This window comes from Glossina fuscipes, unplaced genomic scaffold, assembly GCF_014805625.2.
Source record: "Glossina fuscipes isolate IAEA_lab_2018 unplaced genomic scaffold, Yale_Gfus_2 60242, whole genome shotgun sequence".
Lineage (NCBI taxonomy): Eukaryota > Metazoa > Arthropoda > Insecta > Diptera > Glossinidae > Glossina > Glossina fuscipes.
Window position 1 is genome coordinate 9,614 of NW_024002706.1, and position 21,388 is coordinate 31,001.

Below are 21,388 nucleotides of genomic sequence, written 5' to 3' on the forward strand. Positions count from 1 at the left end.
ATTTATCAAAAAATTAAATAGGGATAAATTTTTCTTACGACATAAATTGTTTTAATAATAAAAAATTTCTTCTTATTATTTGATACGAAAATTTTTATGGAAATTTGTCAAAGCATGTGGCGAACAATAAATTTAGAATTCTTCAATGTGGAATAATCGATGAAAGAAAATTATATTTGCGTGATATATATATATATATTGTTTGGTTTTTTTCGTGGTACGCACTTGTACGTATGGCATAGCAAAGATTCACTTAACAGCAAAGAAATTTCGCACAGTTTCGGTGCGTACGCATGTTAACTATTAGATACCTCCAGCTGAAAAAAAAAGTGACGGTCAAAATTTTAATACTCAGGCTCCTTATGTTTCACAAAACTGAAGCAATGTTGGAAACTCTAATTCTATGTAAATTTCATATGATGTTTGTCACTTTTTTTATGCGAATTCTATGCAGAAATCGAAAAAAAAACAAAACTCTTTCATAAATTGTAGCACATTGTGACACAGAATATTAAATTTTATTACTAGTTCCTTTATTTTCTTATATGTAACGATAGCAACTTTGTTACCGTTACTTACTCGTTTGAAAGACGACGATTGCAAATTGTTACCTTTACGCAAATGAAATAAACCAATCTTTAGAGCAAGAGTAAAAGTACCTATTTACATATATACTTTTATGAATATTATTGTCAAAACAATATCGACGGCATGATAATCTCGATGTCAACGACGTGCTTCTTTCCTATTTTAGTGACAATATCAAAGTATAGCACTGCAGAAAAGGGGAGTTCATTTATTAATTTAAAAATATGTATACTCAACTTGATCTGGAAATGGATTTCGTGCTATATTCTTTTTTGGTTAAAAGCATTCGAATCAGGTATGAAAAGTAATAAACGGTTCTTTTATGATAATGGGTCTTTGACTTCTGATATTATATGCACTCAATTATCATAATATGTAGTGAATCATCATTATCGTATATATCCACAAATACGCCACGTTTTATTAGAAAGAAATTTGAAATTCGTTTCCTTCACAGAATCAATTAGTAGATTTTAATATGTAAACAATTCAGTATTTTGTACACGCCCTAAATTTTTATATGTAGTGAAGTAAACATGATTCCGAGAAAAAGTTCTGTTTTCATCTTCATGTGCAGAAAAATAAAATTTATTCACAAATTTTTCTTATATAATTTGTTTTTTTACTGTTTAGTGTATTGCATTTGTTGTTAAGGTCCTTATTAATAAAAGGAAAACCGTGCGTTAAATTCCAACCTGGTCCGTTATGCAGAAGTGCCCGAAATACCGATTAACATTTGCTACTTTGGCATGGCCGCTATTTTGAATATGGCGAAGTTCGCTCTACTACAAAACATTTTCGTTCGAAATAAAGTGTGTAAAATTATAGCACGACCAAATGTACGGAAACTCCAGAAGTATCGAATGATAAATTTCGTGTTGACACGAAGGCAATTTATAAAAGCTACGTGCTCACACGAAAGCCAGCTAAACAAAGTTCTATAAAAAATTGTACAAACACGGTGTTTCATATTTTATATTAATATATATAAAACCTAAGTCCAAAGAATTCTTTTGTCAACTCCATCAATTCAAACATTGGTGTTCTGTGAAGAGCCCAAACTCGCTAATAAAATTTAACCCCAATATCAAGTAGAAACATTAACAACGAAAAATGCTTGCTTCAGTATTTGAGGTTGTATGTGTTTACATTTATATTGTGAATACATTTGATGAAGATATATAGTAAGGTTGACAAATTGTTACCAAAACAACTTAAATAAATTTACATTTTTCCAAGTTTTATTAACAATTACCTGCAAATTAAATATGTGACACATTGCAAACAATTGAAATTGAAATATCATAAAAGTTGATCGAAGTGAATGGAATAATAGTTTCAATGTTGGCTATACATTGTGATGTCCCCGTAAAATGTTAAATGTTGTTTTTGTATACAACGAATTTAAGTTGATTTTACAAAAAAAAAAAAAAATCGGAATTAAACCTAATTGTACATTTTAATACCTAACTCATAATTCGTTTTGTGAAGAATGCATAATAAAAGCTTTCGAATTAAACTATATTAAGCATATGCGGTTTACCAATTACTTCGTGAAACCTAAGATTAGTATTGATTCGCACATTGGATTTTAGCAAACGAGATGGTACAAAATCCTACAACTAACAAGTTACCAAAGACTTTATTATTATTATTATTATTATAAATTTAGCCAGAGAATAAATTCTAAAGCTAAAGTCTTAAAGCACTAGCATCTAGGGCTATCGGCTTTTTATTAATAATTCTACCGCACTTGAGGTTTGAACCCACGACTATTGAGTTACTAGTCGAGACTCTTGCCTACTCGGCCACTCAGGCGGATACCAAAGACTTTAATTTCATGACATTAGATGCGAAAGCGATGCTAATATAGCGTACGTAAAGAAAGCTTGGCGTAAAATATTTTTATTGCCACCATCAGTTATACGCTATATAGCAGCATCAGTAGAGGGAATATATTAATGAAGTCCCTTTTTACAAATCGATTTTTTTATATTTGTATTCCAACTACATGTCGAAATTGCAATTAAATCTAGTGCAATGGTAACTTTTAGCCTAAGAAATTTTCATTAGAAATAGGCTATATAAAAAAGATTGCTAAGTCAATGTGCGAAATATTTCACTATTCATAAAAAAAATAGCATTCATATAGCAAAGAAATTTAATTTTTAATATTTCATGACGAAAATCTGTTCACTTTTATGGTGTGGAAAGTTTGCACCACGAGAGTTCATTGGTTGGTCACCTTTCTAATATAAGAGTTTCGTTGAAAAGTAAGCCTCGATTCGTATATTGCATTTAATTTAGTGGAATGGTATACAAACCAATATCTCCACGCTAAACATACGCCGGTGAAACAATCTTTGGAATTTTTGCATTAACTTAATTTAGTGCGTCGAAAGTTGTGGAGCTAGTAACTAGAAATAGAATTTTATTAACTTTTTTGGATATTGATTACATAAGCATTGGACGAAAAACTTACTGCTACTTTTTGGTTTTCTTCTCACAGTTCAATATTTAATATGTTTCCCTTCGATTCGGAAGATTTGAATACAGCGGCTTGTGATTTCCAAGACGCGAAAAACGAGATAACAGAGAATAATGATGATGATATGGAGGTAAGATATTAAATTATATACGGCTTGTTCTAATTTTCATGTGAAAAAGTTTGGGGCATTTTTAGTTACTGATTTTTTCATGCACCATAAGGAAAGTAGTGTATAAGCTGTAATTTTTAAGCTCGGTAATGTCTTCACTCGACTTTTTTTATAAACAAATTATAAAATCTTAAACGATCATGAACGGGGTATGGGTCTTCTCTTCTTATATATCATCTTGCTCACAAGTAATGACCAGTCGCGGTAGATTTAGATTTGGTGTGCGTTCATTATTTCGCTTCTTGTTCCTTACCGTGAATGTTTAGGTTTTGGAGCAGTCACCAAATTTTCTGAACTCATGCAACCTAACAATCTCACAAGGGCTTTTGCCTGGTTTCTTGCGGTTATTGCGTAATTTGTCAAATCAAGTAAAATTCAGTAATGAACCCATATTTCAGCCATAAAATTGATTTGCACGACGCTGAAATAACCCAAGTTTGATTTAATTGAGTCGCACGTTTTTGTTTTAGGCAATTATTTGTATAAAGTGTTCCGTATGCAATATTTTCGTTTAAATTTATCAAATAAATTAGCAATAAATAAAAGGAGTAAAAAAAGTTACCTCTTTGGTCATTGTCTCTTGGAAACATTTGAAACAGTACATTGTTTTTCTTGGCGGCATCGAAATTGATTATTAGAAAACGATCAATGCTTTTACTAAATTATCTGTCAATCGTTAATAAGTTAGTGCATCATTATCATTTTGAACGATATTAGTGTTCTTGAATACTATTTTTTATGAAAATGGAAACATAAAAATTCGGCACTTCGATATACTTTTTGACTCTTTTTTGAGACGACGAACGATGGTTGAATGATCCACATTGAAGTTATCGTCCAGCATTTGAGTTTTAAAGCTTCCGTCTCCTTCCGTGGGTGCCAAAGTTGCCTGGTCGTCGAAATCCGATGGTCGACCTCTCACTGGCTTATCTCCCGAGCTAATGTCGCCGGACGAATTATCCCTTGCACTGACTTGTGCTAATTTGAAGCTTGTCGAGATTGTGAAATGAGTGCATTGTTTGTCATGCTTTCTTAAAGTGATGCAGTAGAATTTGATGAAGATGAATATGATTATCTTCGAGGCTATCCTTGTAATGCTCATGCGTGGTTAAACTTGAGTTGATTATTCTGCCCAAAAATTTAAAAGAGGAAGACGGACTGATTTTTATACCATTGATTGTAATGTAAAAAATTTCTTTGGGACCCTTAGCAAAGCGAACGACTTTTGATTTTTCCGGGTTGAAAGTTAGATTTAAGTCTGCACAAAGTTTGTGAAAAAGATTGGCTTTAGTGTCGAGGTTACGGACTGCTTCCATTAATGATTTTCCAGCAGAGATGATGAGGAAATCGTCAGCATATTGAAATAAATGGGTAGAATTATCCTGTAATTGATGTAAACCGGCTGTGTATAAATTGAAGAGAACTGGGCTGAGACAGCTACCTTGAGGTAAGCCTCCACAAACTTCGACTGTATGTGAATCTAATACGAGAGTTCTCGAGGAAAGAAAGTTGAGAACCCAATGCCTATTTTGTGTCGGGATTTTAAAATCAGATAGAATTTGGTCCAGTTTCGCTAAGTTTACACAGTCGTAAGCTTTATTAATGTCTAAGCAAAGCATGACTACCTGGTTCCCATTTGCTTTTTCATTTGCAATTGTGAAAAGGACTTCATTAAGGCACATACCGGCGGAGATATTTTTTTGGTAAGCAAAGGACCTTGACGGGAGAAGGTGTGAGTGATTCAGGAATTTTGTTAGTCTTTCTTTAATCATTTGGTTGGTAATTTTTAGAAGAACAGGCAAGAGGGATATGGGTCTGAAGTTGGTGAATATTTCAAGATCTTTTCCGGGTTTAGGAATGGGCACTATTTTAATTGTACGCCAAACGGTGGGAAACGAGTTGGTCATCCAGCGCTCATTTATAGCAGATAGCAGGGTTAGAAGGCTTGGCATGGGAAGGACCTTTATCATTTCATATTTGATTCCGTCATGGCCTGCTGCTGTGGACTTCTTTTTCGACTTAAGGACGTGCATGAGTTCATCAAGGGAGAATGGAGAGATGTTTTCCATCCGAGAGTTAAGTAAGGAGGTTTGGAGACCACATGTCGAGGGAACTTGAGCTTTCAGCCATTCAAGGTAGGATTTGTTGTTGAGATCATCCCAAATGGGGTGCTTGTATTTCTTTTTTGTGGTGCGATGACCATTTAAAAATTTCCAGAATGGCTTTGTATTGCTATTTGAGCATAGTTCTTCGATAACGATGGCTCGATGGCATCTTTTGGCTTTTCTAGTCGATTTCTTCCATTCTTTTTGTGATAACTTGAAATCTTCAAAATTAGAAATATTAGGGTATTTGGAAAATTTTTGTTTAGCAGCCTGTAATCTACGGAATTGTGAAGTGAGCAGCTCGTTCCACCAAGGTTTTGGTGAGTAGGAATTCGAGATTTGGATGTCGGATTTGGCGTTAATTATTTCTTGTTGAAATGAGCACTGGATAGATTCGACCTGTGGCTCAAGACATACGTGAATAAGATTATTTAGGAGTTTTTTCCTCGAGATAAAGTCATTTATCTTGTACGAGGTAATAGAGGTGGCATTAAAGAGAATAGGAAGGTGGTGGCTGTTTCCCAGGAAAATTTCTTTTTTAACCTCCCGTTTGAATGTGAGATGGGTTGCGTTAGTGAAAGTAAGATCCAACACGCTACCACAATTGTTGGTCGTAGAGTGAAAATAGGTTGGTGAATTATCATTCAGACAATAGAAGTTACTAGCTTTAATGATTTCTTGCATGGCTTTGCCTTTATTGTTTGACACGGAGTCACCAAAGCAAGGGTGTCTTGCATTGAAATCTCCTGCAATTATGACATTGTGGAAACTATTGAGCATATCACAGAGACGATTAAAGTCATCCCGGAAAGATTGAATGGGGATGTTGGGCGTGAAATAGCAAGCAGCAATGACGATATTAGGTTTTAGACAAGAGGTTTTGATAATGACTATGTCAGCAGTCGATTTAAATGGGATTTGTTTGAAGGATATGCCTTTTCTGGCAAGGATGGCAACACCTCCATAGCCGTCACTTCTACATTTATAAGCGGAGTTGTAATTTGAGATTTTGAGATCGGAAATTTTTTCATCGGACAGAAAGATTTCACTCAAGATGGCGAAATCAGTACGGTTGGAATTTATGAAAAAATCAAGAGAATGGGCATTACGCCTGAAGCTTTGTATGTTATACTGTAGGAAGGACGTCATGAGAAATGTTAGAACATGATAGGGCCGACCCAGATGTACCTTGTTTTAAAAGATCAAATTTTGATTTAAGGGAACTTATTTCTGTTTGGATGGTTTTAAGCATGTCTTCTTGAGAAGAGATGGAGAGAATCCTGAAAATCTTTTCCAGAATTATCTCCATTTCAGTGGATTTATGGCTCAAATGTCATCAAACTTCTGACCAACATTCACACCGGACTCCCACCTAGGAAAGCATTAAACGTTTACAAATCTATTGTTAGATCGAAAATTGAATATTCCTACTCTACATCGTGTAACGCTCTTGCGTATACATTAAAAAAAATACAAACCTTTCAACACTCAATCCTAAGACGTTGTACCGGTTTGTCCCCTTCAACACCAACATCAATTTTACGTTCCATCTCTTATGAACTCCCCGTTGCTAAGAGAATTTATCTTGTAACTGCAAAAGAGCTTCTCAAGGTAAAAATCTTCAAACCTGCCTTCTTTGACGAGGTCGCTTCCAGACACAATCATGTCATCAGTAGTTACTCTAACTGCTTCAAAAAATTCAGTAACATTTTCAATAAAGTTAACTCAATACCCTCCTGGAATAATATTATTCATGATAAATGCGTAGTTGAATTAAACTTACTTAATTCAATCACCAACTCAAAAAAAAATCGATCAGGGTATTGTCTTCGAATCGCTTGTCTGCAAAAACTTAACCACTTCGTCGAAAATAACTTCAAAATATACGCAACGGATGGATCTATCAATTCGGACATCTCTAGTTTTTCAATTATTGAATACCCAAACTTACTTATAGGAAAATTTAAAGTTCTACAAGAACTATCATCCTCTTTCATTGAACTTCTGGCCATCAGACAAGCAATTATCCACGCATCTGAAATTAAGCTGAAAAAATTTGTAGTTTTCTCTGACAGCAAATCTGCTCTAATTTTAATCAAGAACAAAGACCCATTCAATAAGTATGTCTTCGATATCTACAACCTTTTAAAAGACACAAGTATTGAAAAATGCCACATCCCAGGTCACTGCGGTTTTAGTATCAATGAAAAAGCTGACTTCCATGCTCGTCAAGCTAGGTTCGATGGTACAGTTTTGTCCATAAACTACCCCGCCAGCGAAGCTTTTCTGCTAGTCAAAAAACTCATCATAAAAGAATGGAAAGATGAGTATCATGTTTTAGCTAGAGAAAAAAGTGACCGGCTGTTCTACAAAATTTACCCTTTTTTGACACCCACGCTTCTACCTAAAGGAAAATTCACAACATGGGAATTTAAAGTTCTTCACCGTCTTATGAGTAATCACACCTACGACAAGGTCTATTTTAAAATGATCAAAGTCTCCTCCTCTGACATCTGTGAGGATTGCAATATTACTGAGTCTGCCGAGCACCTTATTTTTGAGTGCAGGAGGTTTGACATCCTTAGACAATTTTTCAGTATATTTAACCTGTATAACAATCTATATGAAATTTTTCGTGCTGGTAACTTTAGGCATTTGAAGCAACTGACTGCCTTTATCAAATCAGCTGAGTTTTCATTCTAATTTTACATTTAGTATTTCTATTACAATCACGAATCGCCTACACTTTTTCTTTTATCGGCATTATTAGCCGGATCTTGACAGTACAGTAACAAGGACGGTGATTTATGGATTGACAGCGGAACAGAGCCTCTCATTGCGAACACTCTGCCACATCAGTCTACCTATGCTTAAATTTTTTCATCAATCGCTCTCAACTTCGTTTCTGGATTACGGATCTAACATTAACTTAACTGGTCCAATCCATCTCTAAACAAACAAAAAAAAAAAAAAAAAAAAAAAAAAAAATATGATTATCAACATTCATTTTGATTACCTAAAAATAAAAGGATATTTTCATTTATATAAGTTTGTAAAATATTGCATATTTTCATTAAAATATAGCATGTCAAAGAAACGCCAGATAACTATGCACCAATCTATTACCTTCAAAAGCGCAGTGAAAGAGTGATTAGTGCTTTCCAAATTATTTTCGGTCAAGGTTAATTGTTTGTTTGCAAAAGGAATATTTCATTAAGACAGATAAGGTTTCGTCTATTTATGTCTTTATTTATTTATCTATTGATTTTATTTACACGTGAAATTCAGGTAAAATACGTTAACAGACGAACTTAGTCACTATTAACAAGTGAAAATATTAGGTCGTGACCGAATCTTTCATACTCATCATCGTTATCGTAAAAAAGACAAAAAAGTGATTTACAACGATTAAGCTTAATAAATGTAAAGTGCCTAGAAGGGCGATTGGGAACATTTAATCGTATTTGCTTACATAATGTCGGCGAATCAACCGTATCACTGATTACCTTAATTAAGAAATTAGCACGCAGAATAAGTCTGCGTCTCTCAAGTGAAGGCAAGGATATCAGTTATAACCTATTTTCTTATGGCGGCAGGGGAACAAGTGGGTGCCAGCCTAAATTTCTAAGCGCAAAAAACAAGAATTGTTTCTGAAGGGATTCTGTTGAGTCAATATAACATCTATAAGAAGGAGACCGCACAACCGAGGCATACTCCAATATAGATCTAACTAAGCACATGTATAGCCTTTTTGCTACGTATCGAGCCCTTATCTCATTGGACCAACGCTTCATAACACCAACCATTGACCTAGCGATAGTTAAGGAACGCTCTATGTGCAAATTAAAACATAATTTTTGGTCAAATAGCACCCTGAAATTCATGTACGACTCGACATCTTCTGACTTGTGAGAATCAATGAAATACACCGAGTTATACGACGACCTTCTTCAGAACGACACTTTCTTGCATATATTTAGATTTAGTTTGATAAAATCTTCCCAGCACCATGCGATCAAATTATTTACATCATTTTGAAGTTGACGCGAACTCAACCCGGAACAAAAGGTATAAAATAGCTTAACATCATCAGCATACATTATTATCTGACTGAATTTGATCACCGATGGCAAGTCATTAAGGTATAAATTAAATAATATGGGTTCTAAATGGCTTCGTTACAGTACACCCGACGTCACAGGGAATTCATCCGACGAAATAAAGTTAAACAGAATCCTGAATTATCTATTTTTTAGATAAGAATTTACCCACTTTATTATATGGGCAGGAAAACCCGAGGCCTGGAGTTAAAAATGAGTAAGTTATAGTTAACCAGGTCAAATGCTTTACTAAAGTCAGTGTATATGAAGTCCTTACGAGCGCTACCAATAAAGGCCTTCGACACCTGGAAAGTCACTTCTAATAGATTCGAAACCGCAGATCTTCCTTTCCGAAAACCATGCTGGAAATTAGAAATATATGATTTGATGGCAAAAGCTAGATGCTAGGTGACTATACACTCAAACAATTTAGGTAGGACACTGAACTTGTAAATGCCGCTGTGGTTCCCTACTTGGTACCTGTTTCTGCTTTTGTGAATTGGAAAGCTGCTCTTCCAACACAACGGGAAAACACCTACTTTCAAGGACAAATTGAAAACCTTTGAAATTACACCAATTAGGTCAACAGAGTATGATTTAAGAATACTTGATGAAATCCCATCAGATCCAGGCGCACAAGTATATTTTAGAGAGCTCAGCTCTTCTAATATATCATTTGCGGAAATGACCAACTTGGAAATCAAGGGCGTGTTAACTATCGGATACAGGTAGTGTGAAATTGGATTAAACTTATCAGTTGAGTAGTTGCGACAGAAATAGCCAGCAAACAGGTTTGCGGTTCCAATCCCATCGGCAGACATCAATCCATTGTAAGAAACTTGAGGGGGATACATAGAGAATTTCCTTTTAGAATTAATAAACTTAAAGAATAATTTAGGATTAACAAGTAATGAGGATTTTATAAACTGTAGATATTTATGATAATATAGGTGGTTGGGACAATTAAATGTATTCCTTGAAGTAAGGTAAGCAAGATGATTTAAAGGAGAACCACTTTTCATAAATGTTTTAAAAAGACTGTTTTTCCTATATTTTTGATATTTTCTTACACTATTAAGCCATGGAGGACACGTCACACAAAGAGCAGTATTTAACTCATAAAAATCGATTTCAATCCACAGAATTGATCCACGGTCCATCATGCCAATTGTGCTCTATGAGATATGGAACCATATTGCCAGAATCTTCACAATAACTCCAGTTTACTTATGGCAGGTTGAAGTCCCCCAACGCAATGATTATATCCGTAAGTTTATGCTTATGGACAAGCTCTCTGAAGAGGGCACATGTTATACAGATTGAAATATCTGCATTTGGGGGAATGTAGGAACAAGTTATGTAAAACTGGTTATTTGCTAGTATCAATCGAATGGCCATAGATTCAATGTCAGAAGGAGTAGGAGAATCGCTTAAGTAGCACGGGACTGAAGCTGACACAGCAGTTAGTAGTCACCCCTTATGCGAGCTAATCTACCTTTTCTGAATTCCTGCAAAGAGCTATGAAAAAATTCAGATGAAAGCGAGCCAGGCTTTTCCCATGTTGTCCTAAAGACCAAACAGGAGAACTCCGTGCAAACTGAATTTAAGAAAATTGTGTGAGTCATTGAGTTTAGGCCCCTTTCATTTTGATAGATGAATGTTAATGTTAATGGGCCCAAAGAAACTTTTAGTTTTTTGCAGCCGATTGTCGAGCCATGTTCATGTTTCGGTACCGATCCCTAGTCAAGAATTCCTTAATTAGGGATCTAGCTGGCCAAATTGAATTATTTAAAAACGTTTCAGTATGCTCACTCGAAACAAAAAGCTTAAACGACGAAATTGCTCTAGGTTGCGAAGGGTCCAATTTAAATATGCTAACCCTCTTCAAATCTACGGATGGAGTTTTTATAGCAAGATAACTTTTTACATTGTCCACCGACGTGTCAGGCAGCAGCCTTGACAAAAAAATTGCCTTCCTAAGAGGTACTGCCTTTAAACAACCGCCGTCAGGAATACAAAAGTTCAAGGGTGGGAAATTATTATTTGGCGGGCATCCCAGCTTATGGATAGCTTTGCTATTGTCGATTTTCTTCAAGGAATCAAAAACACTAACATTATTTTTGGATGAGAGATTGAGGGCCTGATTCAAACTATTTCTGGAGTAAGTTCCAAGTACAATACCATCATTACTAATAGATGTAGGACATGCAGTTGTGAATTCTTTCCTTGAATTCTTCGTCGCCTCGTTTGCTGCTAGAAAATTCTGCTTATCTTTCTGCTGAGGATAATAGAATGGATGGTTTTGGTGAAGTCAATTTCACCAGATTCACTGTCAACACTTCTTTGCATCGGGTACACCCGTCTTCGTTTGTACGAAGAGTTTATAGAATTCAATATCTGTCCACTACAGCATCCGCCGTACTCATAACGAGGCCAGCACATTTTGGGTGACCATGATGCTCACACAGCCAACACATCATGGATCGATCGGAACCCGAATACATCTTGTTTTGACAAGGATTATATAAACATCCTATTAACTGCATGTTTAATATTGTTGGAAAGACACTGTTATCTTCAGTGACTTATTAGTTAGAAATAGGTAACTCTGTTTACTTGTCAAAAACAGAGGTGTTACTGATGTTTATTGTTGTTTGTATATTGATAATTGTAAATAAGAAACACCCTTCAGTTGAAATAAACTGTCAATACGAGCCCAATGGAGAGCAACGCTCCTTTCGCTGCCTTTTTGCCCGTGTGTTGCGGATGCAGTCGATCATCCCTCCTAGGTATTTTATGGCTTCTTGTGACTGCACCCTCGTATCTGCCACTTCGATAATTACCTTCAAAAACTTCTTCCTAGAAAAGATTAATAGCGCTTCCGTTTTTTCTTCCGCCAGACCTAAATCCACTGACCGCAGCCGCCGTTTAATCGTTTTGGCGGTTTTATTCTCTGCACCCTTTATCTGTAACATAGCGAAGTTTTTTGTCAGTAAAGTAACTAGACACTATTTTATAAGATACAGTGGGACGCTTCTTTCCTGGGCAGCTATGGCACAATACCTGTTTGCTGAGTTGAATGAATTTTTAATATCTAATGTTATTACTAAGCAATACTTCTGGTTGCCAGCCATCTAGCGTGCTCCTTTTATCGCTTCTGCTGCAATATTCGTAACCATCTTTATTGGATTCGTTGGGCTTCTGAAGCCGAACTGGAAGTTCGACAGATCTTTAGAGCTCTCCAGTGATTCTTCTAAGCGATTTCGAATAATCTTTCCATACAATTTGCCTCTCGTATTCAATAGACAAACAGGGAGGTATGCAGTTACTTCATGCAACAGCTTATTTGGCTTTAGCAGCAACACCAGCGTTTGTTGCTTCGACTTTGGGAAATTTGTTCTCTCAAACATGCGTTGAATCTGGGCACAAACATAGCAGGCCTTTTCAATGTGGTTTGCTTAATAGCACAGTTTGGAATCCCATCAGGACCCGGCGCTTTCTTGCCTTTTACTTCCTATGCAATGGCTACAATCTCCTTAGGTCCGTTGAAATTAATATCTCTTACTTCAATCAGTGGCAAATATACAAACATGGCTTTCTATGGGAACAGAGCGCCGATTATTTCCACAAATTTGGCACATCTTGGTTGGTCTCAATATTCTAGCTTCTTATTTACCAACCTATACGCCATACCTCATAGGTGCTCATTTATCTCGTTAATCAGATTCTAGAATCAGTTTAGGTAAATGTGAATGTGCGTGTGTTTGTGGGTATGGCTGTAAAACTATTTTTAAGTAATCTTAGGTTCCTTTTAATAACTTTTGGTTCTGCTAAAGATGCCCTTACGAATGTTTCCCCCATTCGCCGAATTAAAAGCCTTCTTCACGTCAATTGCACGGGGCAGTATTCTCTTTCGCCGTCCATCGTGACCACAGGCTTTATTGTATCTATTGTAGACCGTGATCTTCTGAATCTGCACTAGTGATTCGAGAGAACAATCCTCAACCACCAGCAGCAGGCGTGTACGACTCTCTCCAATAATTTTTATGTCTAACAGGCAGATGAGCCGACATAATTATGGCTCGTTCAATGGTTTATTACTCTTCGGAATGGGGACCAACTTCTGCATTTTCCATGTGTCGAGGAAGATTTTCTCGTTTAAAGACTCTCCGATGTTCTTTTTTATTGTTGCTTTTAAAGATATTTCAAAATTCATTTCGTTATCCCTGATTTGATCGGGGCCGCTTTCGGCTCCTTCTTGCTAAGTTACGCGACCAGACCCTTCACTCCGCTCCTACAGTAAGCTTTGGAGCGGTTATTGAAACACTTGCAACACTTTGCAATGTGCCCAAATCGCAGGCACTGGAAGCATCTAGTTAGGCTAGTTATTCCGTGTATGCGGCTAACCACCCACCAGATTTTAATTTTCCTGGTCTCGAGTGACACGTTCGCATCCCCGACCGCGATACTGACGGTTACCCTCTATGTTCCTCCGTACGACGTTCGCAGAGTTAACACCTCGGCAGTATCGGGTGCTTCCAACACTTGAAAACCCGCATCGCTTTTTTAACTTTGTCCTTATCTGTGACTTTGTTTCAGTCCCTGACCTGAACGCTTTTCTTCTGTCTCGGTATCCGCATTGGAGCTTCTCCCTAGGAATCCGCCCAGTGTCCATCGAATATTCTCAGCCTTCGCACGTTTCTCTTTCAGCTGGAATTGAAGGGCGCACATTTAGGTTCTCCGTATGCTGGTGAAATTTTGGCTAAGATCCTTCAGACCAGTGTACGATTTCACCATTTTCAAGCTGCCTGCGTACGAGGTGTAATTATATGCCACAATCGCAATCATGTCTGTCTTCACTCTAGTCATTTTACTTGGCCGACATTTTCCAATCTTTCTAGGCCATCCATGTCCATTTGTTATGCTCTAATTGTACGACTATTGTCCCTCTCTTTTCTCGCCAGTCTTTTCATCCGGACTATATGGAGCTGCGGCCGTGTTGTGACGTTTTGCCCACCGTGTTTTTATCTTTTATTTTTGAAGTTTTATTTCACACTGCGCTGAACAGTCAGACCTTAGATTAGGCAATAGCATTAAATTATCGCAAACGTATATATAAGAAGGATTTTTATACAAATAATGAGACTGCAAGACAAACAACACAATAAATTAGCTTTATTGACGGCAAGGTGGTTAGACTTTCATTGCCAACCCGTCGTCAGCAATAGTCGCTATCTAATATCGTTCACCCTGCCGCAAGCCCATCATAATCATCCTTTTGGTTTAACATAAATGATAAATTTATTCTATATATGCGTAAAATTAAACCTATTAATGTGTGTGTATAATTGTTAACAAAAATTACTCCACAATAATTACAATATGTTTATAATCACTGCCATTTCAATAATTAAAATGCTGATTCGTCCCTTTACTACTTTCGGCCAATAACACTTCACATTGGGGTGTATCAAATATATGAAAGTAATGGAGTAGTAGACAATAAATGCAATGAATTTATCGTATTTTGCATGTGCACACTTCTTTCTCACATTTTTAGAAATGAAATGATTTATGAGTTGAGTAGATACTATATTCTGCACAAAATTTTAATATAGTGCATCTGTTTAAAATTAAGAACTTATTTTAGATTACTCCATAAACACATACAATATATTTTTGAATTTTTCTTAAGTGCTGTTAGTAATACGGCTTGGTTAGGCTTTTATGTGTCGCCTTAGAATTACAATTTGTATCTATTATATTTGTAATGGCAAACGTATGCATATAGCATGGTTCATCTTTTCGTTTTATTTTCAACTTTCTTGCAGTTTATTCATATTGTAAGTTGCACATTTTGCTTATGTTTTTTTGGTGGCTCTGTTCTTTGTCGTGGTGTTCACATGCATGTGCGCGTGATGACCATGCAATCACCGCTTACCCTTTCATGCTTTCATTTTTCTTTATATGTTAACATATGAAAATAGTCTGTGATCGACAAAAGATATTGTTCACTTATGTCATATATGCATATTTTGTTTAAGTGAAGGCGATGCTATCATCCAATGCAGAGTCAGGTAAACAATTCATGTATGAAGCATATATCATTTTAGTATATAAGCACCTTTTTTTGACTTAATAGAGCAGATAGAATTATTACTTTCAATCAATACCGTCTCTTTAATTTTTTATTGTAAAGATTTGATTAAAGAGCCTGAATGATAGTTTAATAATTAAAAATTCCCAATAGTTAAAACAAGGTCATATGCTTGTGTTAGTCGTTTGACAGAGGATTTCACAATATTATTATTTCGTATTTTTTCATGATTATAAGGGCCTTCGTTTGATTAGTGTAACATCCGCGTACAATTGCAGCGTAGGGGTTCCCCGGTCTGCTTTGACCTCTACTCTATTACAACAGAGTAAGTAAGACCGTAATAACGGCCTGCCGTGAGGCAAAACCGCGTTTACGAGTTTAACGGCTTGCCGTTAAAGAAAAAAAATCTCTAGTCATAATGGTCTCTCTTGTTAAATGACTCTATTATGCAAGAGAGAACCGTGAAAAAAGGGTCCAGGGTTCATCTGTGTATTTTGAGCATATTAGTTTCGCTCAAAGATATTTAACAGAAAAGAAGGAAAAAAATTAAAAACGAGCAAAACAAAAAAAAAAAAAAAGAACAGTTCTGGTTTTGATGCTTTGTGCGGTGAGTTGAGTAGGGTTTGAGTGATGGTGCTGTGAAGGTGAAACAATTAGAAAAAGAGGATAGAACCAATGGAGAACATTTTTAGACGACGAAATAGTGTTGTGCCGTCGAAAGAGTCTTGATTATACTGTCTGCGGGTTACAGTTTGTGCTGTGAAGAATCGCACAAGTTGATGTCAATGCTTTATTGAAGACGGTATAAAAACGAAAAGAAATATTTTTTATTTAACAATTGAATTACATTTTAAACATAACAAATTTATAAAAAGAAGGCAGCCAGAACATTTAACAACAGAGAGAATAATCATAAATATAGTAATAATTTCAATTATATAGAACGAGAAAAGGAAAAGTAGTTCACCATCCACCGCTCCCAGTGGTCAGACAGGTAAACACATTATTATCGTTCATGAAAAGTCTATCACACAAGCTGAACGAAGAGCGGAAATATCAGCAACTTTTGCGGAAAAAATATGCACGAAAGTCGCGAGAGGAACTTACGATTATTAACAATGGTATGGAAAATGAAACTTTACTGCAGCGCCAATGTACGTACTTTTGTCAAATTTTAATTTGAAAAAAAGCAAGCACAAAAGGAAAAAAAATATATAAAAAGAATAATTCACTTACAACTGCATCTAAAAAAAAAACAAACTTTAAACATGCTATTATTGTAAAGATGATTTAAGAAAATATTTTTGGACATTGTAATTGAGCAAATCCATATATTAAATTACAATATTTAGTGCTATTTAAATAAAAACAATCTAAACTTATGAAAATTGTACATAGGAGTAGCATTTTCTTGATATTCGTGAAAATTAATAACAATAACAATAATAACTAAAACCGAAAAAAAGGAAGTGATAATACTTGGGTATCCTGCCGCCGAAGCGGGGTATGGATGGGAGTGCGTGTGCCTGAAGGTAAGGGGGCACGAAATGCACACTGACGGACTAGGAAAGGAAAGACAACAATATACTCAACGGACCTCGCAGACGGACTTGACTCCTGCGCCCAGTCGCACCGTGACAGTTCCTTAAGGGTTTAGTTAGATCCCTTTTTTTTATCTTATTTTAACTTTAATTTTTTTTTTTTGTCATGCGGCACGGCATGTCGTAAATTTGTAAACGCTCTACCGCGCAGGAGCTAGAACTTCAACATTAGCTTATTCCTGTTTTTGTTTTAGCTTGTACTAAATGTCTAAAATTTATTTCTAATGGGTTGTGATAATATTATCTTGAATTCTCCTGCCTCTTTAGTTACCTTTTTTTTTTAAATTTTGTACGTCAAGCTGTAACATAATTCCATATCTTAAAACAGCGCAAACGAAGGTCGTCGCACGCTTATATATGTCTTTTTATTCCGCTCTTACTTTACTTATAGATTGCCACTTACTAATTAGGACTTATAAACAACGGCTTAAATTAAGCGACATCAAGTAGTACTCAACGCAAATGCGATTTCGGAAGTTTTTGATTATGCCTCTGACTTAATTTTAAAGGGCCGTTTTGTTGATTTCGTGTAGGTGACCACAGGCACAATATATTTTAAACATGAAAAGGGGGCGGGGGGGGGAGCACATAAGTAAGTTATTGAAAACCATCGGAAACGCATTCAACCGAAACTTTCCGAACAAACATTTACATCCTTCTCACAAACTGTGTCAATTTTCAACTATGGACTTGAATTCGCTGACATGACTCTCGCAAGATAAACTGCGCGCACTTTAATTTCAATCCATATATATTGAATTTCTGAAGCTTCATCTCAGCTTAAAATTCATATTTTTTAATTACAAATTATATTCGGCCTAAATGCATAACGAAAAAAACTCCATATTCATACCTTATAATATTGCTTGGGCGTGGTTGATTTCTGATTTATTTTTGTACAATCAAAGTGTTAATTTGTGCGATGCGTGTGTGTTTCCAGTTTATAAGTAACGAAAAAAAAAAATAAAAAAAAAATACGGAAAGAAAAATTGTATTCTCTGTAAGAGTGTCCTTCGATCGATTTGGCTTATTTTCGATAAGCAAGATGCGCGCAAAAGTTTTCAATGTTTCTGTCAAATTTAAAGTCGATAGCTTCATTTTAACGTTAACAACAAACTTTACAAGGATGAACAGACGAACAGCCTTAAATCGGTTTATAATTTCATACCGAACAATTATATATGTCCATATATAACTTATGTAGTCTACGGAACTGCCATCCAGGTGTTGGAAACGTTTTGAGCAAATAATTGTACCTCTCTCTCTCATCCTACGATGATGTGTAATTACTTATAAACTATAACAGATGAAACTATTAAGATATGTGCAGGTACGTTCTATGGATAGATGATACAGTACCAAAAGTGAACAAAAGCGGCAAATCCAAATTCACGCGAACATAATTCTCATAATTGTTTAATTTCCATAACATAGTGTGCAAGTAGAACCAAGAATTTGTAGCTATTAAGCGATTCGGTGTGAGTTTAAAAAAAAAAAATGTTTTTTTTCTTTTTTAAATAATTATTAATTATTTCAGTCAGCATTGAATATTCGGCCTCGAACAAATATAGCCCCCTATGATTTCACCTAAACACACATATTCAATGAGATTTCCGACTCGTAAATACTTTAATAGACAAGCTTATGCATATACATATATATATATATATATAATTTGATAGGCAACATTCACATTTAAGGCGAAATATGCAAATTCTCGATTTTTATGCTTTGTCATCATCAGCTATTATGTGACTGCATTTATATTTTATACATTCGCATATAAAATGTAGATAATGATCTCTCTAAATTGTGATAAACATCTGAAATTTGCATGTGTATCCAAAGAGACCGGATGTCCGTAGCTCGTTTTGACAAAATTATGCTTTCGCTATGCTTGTAATAATAGTCAACTTTACTTTTCTCTTCGGTGTGTTTCTCCCTCGGCATTTGGCTGTGTGTATATTTCCCTTTCTCCTCTCTCCTTTTTAACTCTCTATCAGTTGGTCCTGTGCAGGTATATATATCTATGGGAAATTTTGCATAAAAGTTATACTAATTTGTTTGACCGAGAATCAGTGAATGAGTGTGTGTGTGTATGTGTGTACAATTGTACTTGTGCTTTTGCTCGTGCATGACTGTGTCGTGGCATTAATAATACAGAAAATTTCATTGTATTTCAATTCAATTACATATGTATCCTGAAACATTTAATTGCTCGAGTACAGTATGATTTTGTTAGTACACACACACACACACACATATATATATATATATATATATATATATATATATATATATATATATAAATTACAAACACACACACACACACACACAAATACAAATTGCACTTTGTACATTCGATACATTATCAAAATCTGTCCGCAAATTTGTGCTAACGATATTCATACATGTACTTGTAAAAATGTTTGTTTAATTTGCGGCCATTCTGCCGATTCCATTTTCTTCCATTTTGTCAATTTTTTTTTTTTGTTATATGACCAATCACTCGGTGGACGTCCCCTGTTTATGTGACGGTCGAAAATAAGTGGTGAAAGAGGAACAAATATAGAATCGGCAGCAGTTTAGTTGTTGTGTATACAATCGATAAGCGTGAAGCCTTTACCGAGTAAGCATTCTCTGAAACTACGATCAAAGCAAACTCTACCGCGTTGATATTTGAACCTACGAACACATACTTTATAATCGCAATTCTTACTTCAACCATCTAGATGTGCTCAACAGTGATCATCAAAGAATATGCATACAAGACGTCACCGGTAAACAAAACCTACCTATATTATCTAACGCGGTCGATGGCGATAACTAGGGAATATGCAGAGTGTACGCAAACTTGTCTCCAAACGGATTACCCTTCCAGATTCACCAAGAATCACGCAAAAGATCAGTGAGGCTTGTTGCTGATGAGCGACAGTAACGAAAGTAGTCTAACTAATGAAAAAGGAAGAAAATCGGATTGAGTCGGTCGCGCATATATGTGACCTTACCTTATATAAATCCGCAAACAATCTAAAGAATTATGCGTTTTGAGGTTTTATAATATTATAAACAGAGCTGCCTACCACGCACAATCACTCATCCGGCTAAGACCAGCTAACGAATATACTTTTATAAAAATTGTGCCCATACCCAAAGCGGATATTTGCAAAGTTATTTATTATAAATGAAATAAAAATAGTTATGCATAAAGAATAACAACAATGGTAAAGGAATGATTTCATCGCACGACACGTATGCTTATTTTTCGAATACTAGTTCCAACTAATGAAATTGGCTTCCACTTTTGGGGTAGTGTTGTGTGCCAAAGTGTAGTATGGAATCCATTTGTCCTCCACTTTCAATGAATGCTAAGAAATACTCATTTAAAAAGTGATAGCCCTTTTCTACTGAGCCCAGCACCTCATGGTGATATAGTTTTGAAAATTTTTGTTCTATTTTACACTTTATTATCCGTTGATACTTCTTTAATGAGCTTCCTCTATTTGTTAGTTTGGTACTACTTCCAGTGCTTAAAGTGATTTCTAATGATTTTAAGCATAGTTTGTGTGTCTTTCCAAAAGTTTTTCGTATTATTAAGTGTCCTGAATAATATTCTTTAATTATTTCTAGTTTCCTATTTTCATCATTGTTATGACATTGTATGAATGAGGTGGTTTTTTGTTTTATTTATTATTTCTTTGGAAGTAGAAATGAATATGCATTCGAACAGATCATCATTTGGATAAAGTACATACTGCTTGTAAAGAAGTGTTTATTCGCCGTGCTACTCCCCCCATTCATTGCAAATTGTACTTTCCTTCCGGAAAGTGTTGCGAAGAGTTGAGGAACTGTGTCTGTGTGAGTAGGTTGACTGGTGGTGACAGTGTGCATTAATGGTGCGTATAAAAACATTTGATCGCTTGAACCTTTGGAACCTTTCTATGATTTCCCTAAACAGTAGATGATATACTGTAGTCTTTAAACATGTTGCTTCGAGAAGTCTTGCGATATCTCTAAACAGAGATGATTCTACCTCTGCCGATTGTGAAGCGAAACGATACACTAAAACGGCTAACGCAATTGGAATAAAAAATAAAAAATACGTTTTTGGACGATATGTAGGTATAAAGTAAGCTTCTACCCATCATGCAAAACGACCTATGCGGGTTTAACAATAACGAAATTCTCTGTCAGGTAGCAATTTTCCTACAATATCTATCTTTACATGTTCGAATCATTG

At 35.6% G+C, this 21,388-nt stretch overlaps 1 protein-coding gene across 7 annotated transcripts in view; it reads left to right on the forward strand.

Annotated features, from left to right (window-relative positions):
- Positions 1-609: 609 nt before the first annotated feature.
- Positions 610-21,388, forward strand: part of LOC119643322 (tetratricopeptide repeat protein 39B-like) — a 57,576-nt gene continuing 36,797 nt past the window's right edge. The window contains exons 1-2 of one of the 7 annotated variants that reach the window (XM_038042666.1): positions 610-883; positions 3,098-3,206. In XM_038042666.1, coding sequence (XP_037898594.1) covers positions 813-883; positions 3,098-3,206 — 180 coding nt within the window. In that variant the 5' untranslated portion in view covers positions 610-812. Of the gene's footprint in view, positions 884-1,607; positions 1,723-1,745; positions 1,778-1,916; positions 2,218-2,382; positions 2,862-3,097; positions 3,207-21,388 lie in introns of those variants that run through there. The other 6 variants (XM_038042663.1, XM_038042668.1, XM_038042669.1 and 3 more) reach the window with 6 other exon arrangements.